Source organism: Lygodium microphyllum, chromosome 17 (assembly GCF_053477565.2).
Source record: "Lygodium microphyllum isolate KBCC chromosome 17, Lygodium_microphyllum_v1.1.10, whole genome shotgun sequence".
NCBI classification, from domain to species: Eukaryota; Viridiplantae; Streptophyta; class Polypodiopsida; order Schizaeales; family Lygodiaceae; genus Lygodium; species Lygodium microphyllum.
The window spans coordinates 96,242,167-96,250,906 of NC_141151.1; the positions used below are offsets into that span (position 1 = coordinate 96,242,167).

An 8,740-nucleotide genomic window follows, 5' to 3' on the forward strand; every position below is an offset into this window, starting at 1 on the left:
AGCTGGAATGAATCTCTACCAGCTATACCACAGATACAATTTCATTGGCCTGGCGAAGCTGCAACAAAGCCGAGTCATTAAAATAACAGATAGGACTTTTTAACAATGGGAGGTCAAAGACATCCAAATCACTTCAATGTAATATTTTGATATTTTTGCTCAAGGACATCCAAATCACTTGTAATATTTTGATATTTTTGCTTATGAATATCCAAATCACTTCCATGTAATAATTTTGACTTCAAAAATATTACTGTAAAAGCCTGTATAACAAAGACAAAGAAAAACTGAATTCCAATGATTGTAGGTAGAGTTCAAGCAACAAAATGCTTAACGAGGTTTTTCAGTAAATGCTTTAATTTCAAATCAAGTGAAACCGAGCATTAATAGTTGCTTGAGGTGTAATTGTATGGCATCACAAGATATGCCTAGCACACATGAACAAACATTGTTGATTGGAAAGAAAAATCCAGATGATTTCAGGACTTAAGTACATTTGAGTTATTAGTATGAACGGCCATGACATGTTCAGCATTCACGTAACCTGCAATCAAGTTTGTTCATGTATTTCATGAAACCTTTATCCACACATATGCTAAGACTGTCAATACAGATGGCCTCTCCAGAAAGTTAGGACAACACAGCCCTCATTACCAAACACAGAGCTTTAGTTCATACATTTGTCTAGCCAAATCTCCATCTCAGCAGATCTCATAGTGGTTTCATTCACTAATCAGCATGGACTGCTGCATCAATTGAGCCTGCAACCCACCACCTCAGTATCAAGGATTTCCCTAGCCTTCATCTAGCATAGGAGTAGTGATCAATAGGTTAAGCTATTCCAAGCTTTTGCATTCAGTAACCAACATAGACTGCTGCATTGACAACATAGCAATCATCATTTTTATCCCCCATCGCCTCCAAGGTAACTCCACTCGAGCAAACAAGTCCACCATCCACCACCTCAATGTCGAGGATTTCACCACTGTATTTCACAGAAGAGTGGCAATCAGACTCTAGAGTCTAAGAACAGCATAAACTAATCCTTGAACACATCCTTCCAATCCCACCCCAACCACAAACACCCAGATGAAGTCCCTACCTCTGACTCTCCCTTTCCAGCTACCCAGGGAGTTGCTCCCTCCATCCTTTCCTCTTCATCACTTATTTTTTTACTTTGCACATTAATTTAATGTCAAGAAACTCACTATGGAAAAACTGCTTTCACTTTATCAAGATCAAGCGCATCTTGTGTGACTTTTGGTACACCGAGCTTCAGTTTCAGCTTCATTTCCTGCCAGCTAACTCCAGGAATTGCACCTGTCAGTCATCAACCATTCCATCAATGTCACACACAGATTCCTGCACCTCCCAAGTTGAGTACAGTGGAGAAAAAACCATCGAATTAAACCCTGATTTACCTATTCTGCATTAACAAGAATGTGATAATAGAATACGAATTGGTCTATAAAATAGCAGGATTGCGGCTAAAATAGAGCAATCAACTGATTAAATTATTGAACTGTCAACCCTACTAGGAACTCTCAGCCTCATGATTCTCAAGGTCATCATGCCTAAAACAGGCAAGACAGAAAGCTGCATGCTTGAGCAGAACACCCTTTGCTTCATAAAAGGACTGATTGCAGCATATGATTGAGCACATAACAAATCTTAACTGCATGAATCGTGTTCGCTTTCAGTTTAAAAAATGGGATGATTGGCACTGCTTTCCCATTCTCGTAGCATGCGTGGCAACTGCTTAGCGAACCAGCCTGGGTGGCAGGGTTTGCAGCTACTCCCACATAGCATCATGAGGTCCTAGGAAGCAGAATCGAACTCAAACACACATCTGGAAGATGAGTGTTGTTGAGACCAAACTGCTGTCCACAGTAGTATGATAAAGAGTGGAGGCAGGTGCCTATCAAAGGCAGCTATTGATGAATCACTGGACATGGTGAAAAGGCTACTCCACACCTCTCTACTCACATACTTAATCATAAAATCATCTCTCGGCCTCCTTCCCTCTCAAATCTTCTTCGCTCTTCAAACCTTTATCCTCTTATTATCACCATGGCCTCTCATGTTGTGCCCTCTTATGGTACACCAGCTGAAACTGGCCTTTGGAAGCCCAAAGGGCAGTAAACTAGATTTTAGCAAACACTTAATTCAGCTTCATAGTAAATTCAAAAAGAAAAACCCACACACAACTAGAGCTAGAGTGCTCCTATACCACATATTGACACTTGTTGACCCCAAAGCTTGGTGCCCCTTTCGATATTTCTTTAGATTACTGAAATATGCTCGAAATTGGTTACAAATGGCTGTATTTCAAAGATGTTTTGCAACTTCATTGATCCACGGGTGCACAATGGCCCTGACACCTTCACTGCTAGTCTCCAACTAGTTGTAGAGTGTTCAAAACTGCAAATGAACACTTCAGCCTACAAAACCCTAAAAATGACAACAAGCATTTGATCCCAATTTCGCAGAGCATTTGTTGAGATCTCTCTCCTGCATAGTGTCCATGCAGTCCCATGTTGTTCCTCTCACAAACATGAGGGGTTTCCTCGCGATGAAACCGTGAGAATGTACAAAATTGCCCAAAAAGTGCACTAGGCTTGAGATCTCAAAGAAGAAGAAAAGATCTCAGCCCATAGTGCTACCATAACCTGTTTTTCTGATACTTAGCTCAGAAAAAGCAACATGCCTTACAAGGGGAAACTTTTAATGCAACTCGATTCTAAGGTGCATTAAAAGTTTCCCCTTGTACCGCATGGCCAGTACACTTGTCCATTGCATGCCTTAGTGTCAAACCCCTCACTGCCAACACAATGGTCACCATGCCAAGAGCTATGGATATCAAATTATAGTTCATTTTAATTTTAAAAATTCGTAAAGTTTAATTAAATCAATAAGTTTATTTCTCATTCTGGTGGCATATCCCCTCTTGAAACATCATGAGCGACCCGATTGTACAGAGTTATGATCTAACACGGCATACTAAATAACTAATACATATTTTTCAGCAACCAAGCATATTGCCATTACTAGATATATTGTCAATGTACAATTGTTTATACATGTTTCCAAGTAACCAAGCACATTGTCGTTACTCCATGTATTTCCAATGTATAATTATCCATACATGTTTCAATGTAACTAAGTACACTCCTTTTACACCATGTTCTTTTTACAGATGGTAGTTACTCCACTAGTATACAACCAGTTAAAACTTTATAGAACCACAAGCATGAAAATAGTACTCACTGTATTAGTAAATAACCAAACATAGCTGTAGAAACACAACTATTTAGTAGGCTAATTATAGAAACACAACTATTTAAAAACGCAACTATTTAGTAGGCTGATTATAGAAGTACCTATGTAGAATTTGAAAGATCTCCAAACAACCTCTAGATACGTGAGCATATTTGTACTAAGAAAGTAGAAGCACCAACCCCCTCTTGAGTATCGTACAATGCTCCAGATCTACACTTGACTGAGCCTAACTAAGCCACTGACTAAAGTTGGCCCCAACTAAAAAGCATCAAGGTAAAGTTGTTACAAATGAGGTGATTCTATGAGATCATCCTCCTCCATCCATCTTGCATCAAGAGATGCACAGTTCTGAAACTTCACTAAATAGCGACAAGAGACTTTACCCTTGACCTTCCTTTCCTCATGTGACAATATCTACTCTCAGGAACCAAGATTTCATCAAGTTCCTCAACCTCTAGCTGTATCTCATCACTGATATCGTCAAGCACATCACCATGGAAACGCCTAAGAATACTCACATAAAAAGCATTATGAATCTTCCAATGATCACGTAGCTCCAACTTGTAAGCCACCTCATTGATTCTTTGCAACACTTGGAAAGGCCCATAATACCTAATACTAAGTTTAGGGAAAGACACTCTTTCCCTTCATTTTTTTTAACTTGACCGTTTTAAAGCATAACAAGACCCAATCACCCTCTACAAATACCAAAGCTCTGTAGTAACGATCAACTCCTTTCTTTTGTCTTGCTAGAGTCTTTTGGAGAGATATCTTTAATTTAGCATAAGCTTCATCCAAACTCTTGGCATATACCTATTAGCCTCAAAGATCTTATCTTTTGTATGCAAAATGGGTGGGACTTCCTTCCCCCCTTTCACAATCTCAAACGGTGCCTTCCCAATGGAACTATGCAATGTGTTCTTATAAGTATATTCCACAAGAGGTAAAAATTGTTCCCATGCTCAAACACATAGCAAAAAGATCTAAAACATTAGCATTTGCTTCTTCAGACTACCCATCTGTCTATGGATGAAAAGAAGATGGAACTTTAAGGTGGTACCCATATTCTCAAATCTGCCTCTCCAAAAAATACTACTCATGCAAGAATCCATGTTACTCATAATAGGTTGCGGCATGCCATGATATTTAAAGATGTTCTATATGAACAATCTTGCCAAGTGATCCACAATTATCTTTTTCCTCACCGGAATGAAATGAGTCTGTTTGCTAAACCTGCAAATAATGGTCCATATGCCGTTATTCCTTGTAGGTGTCCTAGGAAGATCGAAGATAAAATCCATCACTATGATCTATCACGATCTATCAAGAAAAGGTAAGGGCTGCAACAAACCCACTACCTTCTGTCCAAACTTAATCTTTTGACATATAATGCATGTGCGCACAAGTGATCTACATCAGGTGCCAAAGGTGGCCAATAAAAGAAAGCCTAAACTACTTTTACTGCAACATGAGGGTACATGACTTTCAACCATAACCTTAGCTCTAAACTACTTTGGAACATATAATTGACCATGCATCATAAGAAAGCCCTCTCCAAGAGCATCGTGCTCATGGTACTAACCATCTAATAACAAATCATAGACTCTAGCAAAGTCTTCATCCTATGGATACTATATTTTCATCTCATCTAACTCACGATGAAATGCTATAGACACTACAAAACCTTGTGATAACCTAGACAATGCACTATCATCGTGTCTATAGCATATCATCGTCCACATGCACTATCTAAAAGTGAAACATGGATAAAAAGTTGGTCCATTGCATATGCTTCTTAGATTGTTTAGTTTGAGTGAGAAAATATTGCAAAGTTTGATGATATGCTATACCACAAGGTTTTGTAGTGTCTATACCACAGGGTAAAACACATTCTTTTTATCCTCCACATGCACTATCTAAAAGTGAAACATGGATAAAAAGTTGGTCCATTGCATATGCTTCTTAGACTATTTAGTTGGAGTGAGAAAATATCGCAAAGTTTGATGATTTTTTCGTACAACAAAATCAACCCCCAGTAGCAGATAGTCTTTCCAAGTGTAAAGAGAACGAATTACACAAGCAACTCTTTCTCATAAACCTGCAAATTTTTCTCAACATCCTATAAAATTCTACTCTCATACGCCACAACATGGCCTTCTTGCATTAGAACTGCACCAATGCTATTCCCAATGCCCACATGCATCATACTGGACAACCAATGTTTTTTAGAGATCTAGCAAGATCAACACTGAATCCGAAGTAAGCTTTTCTTTCAACTTATTGAATGCTACAATTTCCCTATCAACCCGTGGAACTCCCTTCTTCTACAATGCATGAAGGGTAAAAGAAATTTCGGCAAAGTGGCGTATGAACCTTCTATAGTAAGTACATAGCCCCAAAAAGTTGCATACATCATGCAAGGTTCTCAAATGAGGTCAGCTACATATTGCTTCTACCAAAGGAACGTGAAATTTTGAGATACTTTAATCTTGCTGATAATATTTAATTAAGATATTAATTAAATGTGCAACGTTGTTTAGCACATGTGATACACATGGCAATTATTTAATGGTAACCGGCCAAGGACCTCAAGGATGCAATGGGTATCAAAAGTAAAAGTTGTAATAATTTATGCCTGACAGGTACTAGATGGTACTTAGTGTCAAATTTAGACCTAGACCAATTTATTGGCCACTAATGTTAGTGTTGACATTAAAGACTAGGTATTAATTAATTAATTAATACCGGTCTAAGGGCTAATAACTACTCAAGTATACTTGAAAGACAAATTGGCCAAGCCAATTTAGTTATTGGCCGATGAAATTGATTTTTTAAGCACTAAAATAAATTCTGAAAATTAATTCAATAAGCTGGGTAATGCTGGAAAATGGAATTAGAAGGCTGCCACTTGGCAAAACTTACCCATACAAGTGAAAAAAACGTTTTTAGGGACTGGTGGAAGTCTATTCCAACCATTGTGAGAGAGGAGATGGTTGTTAGAAAGCAAGAAGAGACTGCTAATGTGATTTGTAGCCACCAAATCAGTCCTACAGCAAGTGACAGTAATTTTGAGCCCTCCATGAGCAGATAACAGCAGCCCAAGGTCAGTCCAAGGTCCGTCTAGTGCAAATGACAACATATTGGAAGGGGCAGCAATCTTTCTGGTGATCCTAAGCTGTAGATGACAACTTCCATGGCTATTTGAGCAGGTCAGCAACACTTTTTCAGCATTTCTTGTGATAAAACTCTAAAATTTCTCTCTCTACAGTATATTCTCTCATCCCCTCGCCATCTCTCAAGATATCTCGACATTTTCCAGCAATTTGAGCCATCAGAGAAAGAGATTTCAATTAATCTCTGCTGTAAAACCTAATTTACAGTAAAAATTTGGGTTTTGACAATCGCCTCAAGATGCAGGCTCAAAATTTAGGGCCTAGGACTTGAATTCTAGTAGCTAAAATTAAGGAATTTCAAGGAGATTCAAGAGGCCAACCAATCAATATCAAATTTGGGGCTAAATTTGTCTTTCAAGGAGCAAAATGAATGTCAATCCCCAAGCAAACCAACGGGCAAATTGCTTTGGAAGCTCCTGAAAACAGTCCCCCAAAAGCATTTATCACTTATTACCAAAAATAAATAGCTTTGGTTTTAAACACTAGAAAAAATGCACCAACATTCTCTATAAATAGAGTCCATTGTTAGTGCATCCCTTCATCCCTAATCATTCACACATCCAGCCTTCAGCCATCAACCTACTACCTTCAGACTGCTACCCATACCCTATTTGGAACTGCTGGTCATTCATCAGCTGATTGCCATCTTCGACCTTCTGCTACCTGCCTGGAGGACATTGCCATCAGTAGCGAACCACTTACAACAGATGCCACACAGTTGCCTGCTACCCATGACCAGATTACCACCTGTTCCAGCTGCATTTTGCAGGCTCCCTGCTCCATACACCATCCAGTCTGCATTTTGCAGTTATAGCAAGCCGCCCAGTAGTCCTGCATCATTAATATCCACTTCATCACTACCAGTAGTTTCCAAGTCAAGAATGCTTTGGGATGCAACGCTTCAACTCCTTGCCTTGACAGTCCTAAGTCCAGTGTGCAACAACTAACCATTAAGCCTTCACTCTCCACTGAGGTCATTGGATTCATCCATGAGCAACAACCTCAAACATTGTGATGCAGTGACCTCAGTCATCGCAATGATCACCACATAGCCTGAGCATCGCTCAACTGGGTCGTAGTCAACATATCCGATCTACCATGTATACTCCTAGTTATTTTCTAGTGCAACAGCTAATAATTAGATATTCAATCTCCCTTGAGGATAATCAGATCCATCCAATTGCAAAGCTATCTTGATACTCAATAAAGGGTGAGCGCCGGGAGAATATAATGATACAAGAAAATAACTACGAGTTGCTAGAGCCATGGATGCCCTGAGCTTGCACATAAACTGGATGGCCTCGCAAATAACACAAAGAAGACTCCTTAAGGATGACTTGCCCTCTGCTTCTAGCAATGATATAAACAATTTAATCGATTTTTCTTTCCGACAGTGGTAGGTATGAAATGCTAAGTTAGCTATGCAATCATACCTGTCCGGAAAGCTGGAATCGAATTCGAGCTAATAGCATCTTTGCAAGCCCGAACTGCAGCTGCTGTAATGTCTTGCCTGAGAAAACTAAAAATCAATCTCTGTGTTTTTCTGTGAAAGCTGGTGTATGGCAAAAATAATCTCATAAACAAGGTCGTGCAAAGCCAGATGACAGTTAAGAAAAGCCAGTCGGCTACTAGGACTCTCTCTCTCTCTCTCTCTCTCTCTCTCTCTGTGAACCGGGCTGCACCCGTGTTGGTCGTAGCCCACGCCCATTTCAACAAACAGGAGTTGCCTCATGGCGCGATCCTTGGTGGTGTCCTCCATGCTCGCCATCACTCTCCTTACTGATGAGGATCCGCGGTCCGATGCAAAAGAGGGTATGGATACTTGGACGGGCCTGAGGTGCCAAGGGCACCAACTCCCGAGAGATAAGTACATGGGAAGTCAGATAAGACCTTGCAAAAGCAATCACCCATGCAATGCCATCATCCTCATTCCTAACCTCCACATTCATACTTTCATGAAGTTGAAGAATATTCTCGCACCATCATCATTATTACTCGTGAGCGCCTATTGATTCACACAATCAAAGTAAACCTTCCTTTCATGGTGAGTGCATGGCTACTTTAAGGAATATTGTGGGCACATGTGTGTCATCTAAAGTGGTCCACCCTCATCATGCTTCCATGAAATTTTCACCAAACATTTGCTCTCTTGTAGCTTCATACATGTTGGCCATGTCCAAGTATGCATCTATTCTTTAATGCATTAAATAGATCAATGCATCCCTTCACACACATTTCTATGTATAATGTGCCTACCAAGAAGTCCACCAACACAATGCCCACAAAGC

At 39.7% G+C, this 8,740-nt stretch overlaps 1 protein-coding gene across 1 annotated transcript; it reads right to left on the reverse strand.

Annotated features, from left to right (window-relative positions):
- Positions 1-371: 371 nt before the first annotated feature.
- Positions 372-8,421, reverse strand: LOC148022165 (50S ribosomal protein L34). The gene is made up of 4 exons (XM_087696706.1): positions 8,135-8,421; positions 7,886-7,962; positions 1,209-1,320; positions 372-985 (listed from the first exon to the last, which is right to left on the reverse strand). Exons 1-4 carry the CDS (start codon positions 8,323-8,325, stop codon positions 856-858), a joined length of 510 nt encoding a protein of 169 aa, XP_087552832.1. The 5' UTR covers positions 8,326-8,421; the 3' UTR covers positions 372-855.
- Between the last annotated feature and the right edge of the window lie 319 nt (positions 8,422-8,740).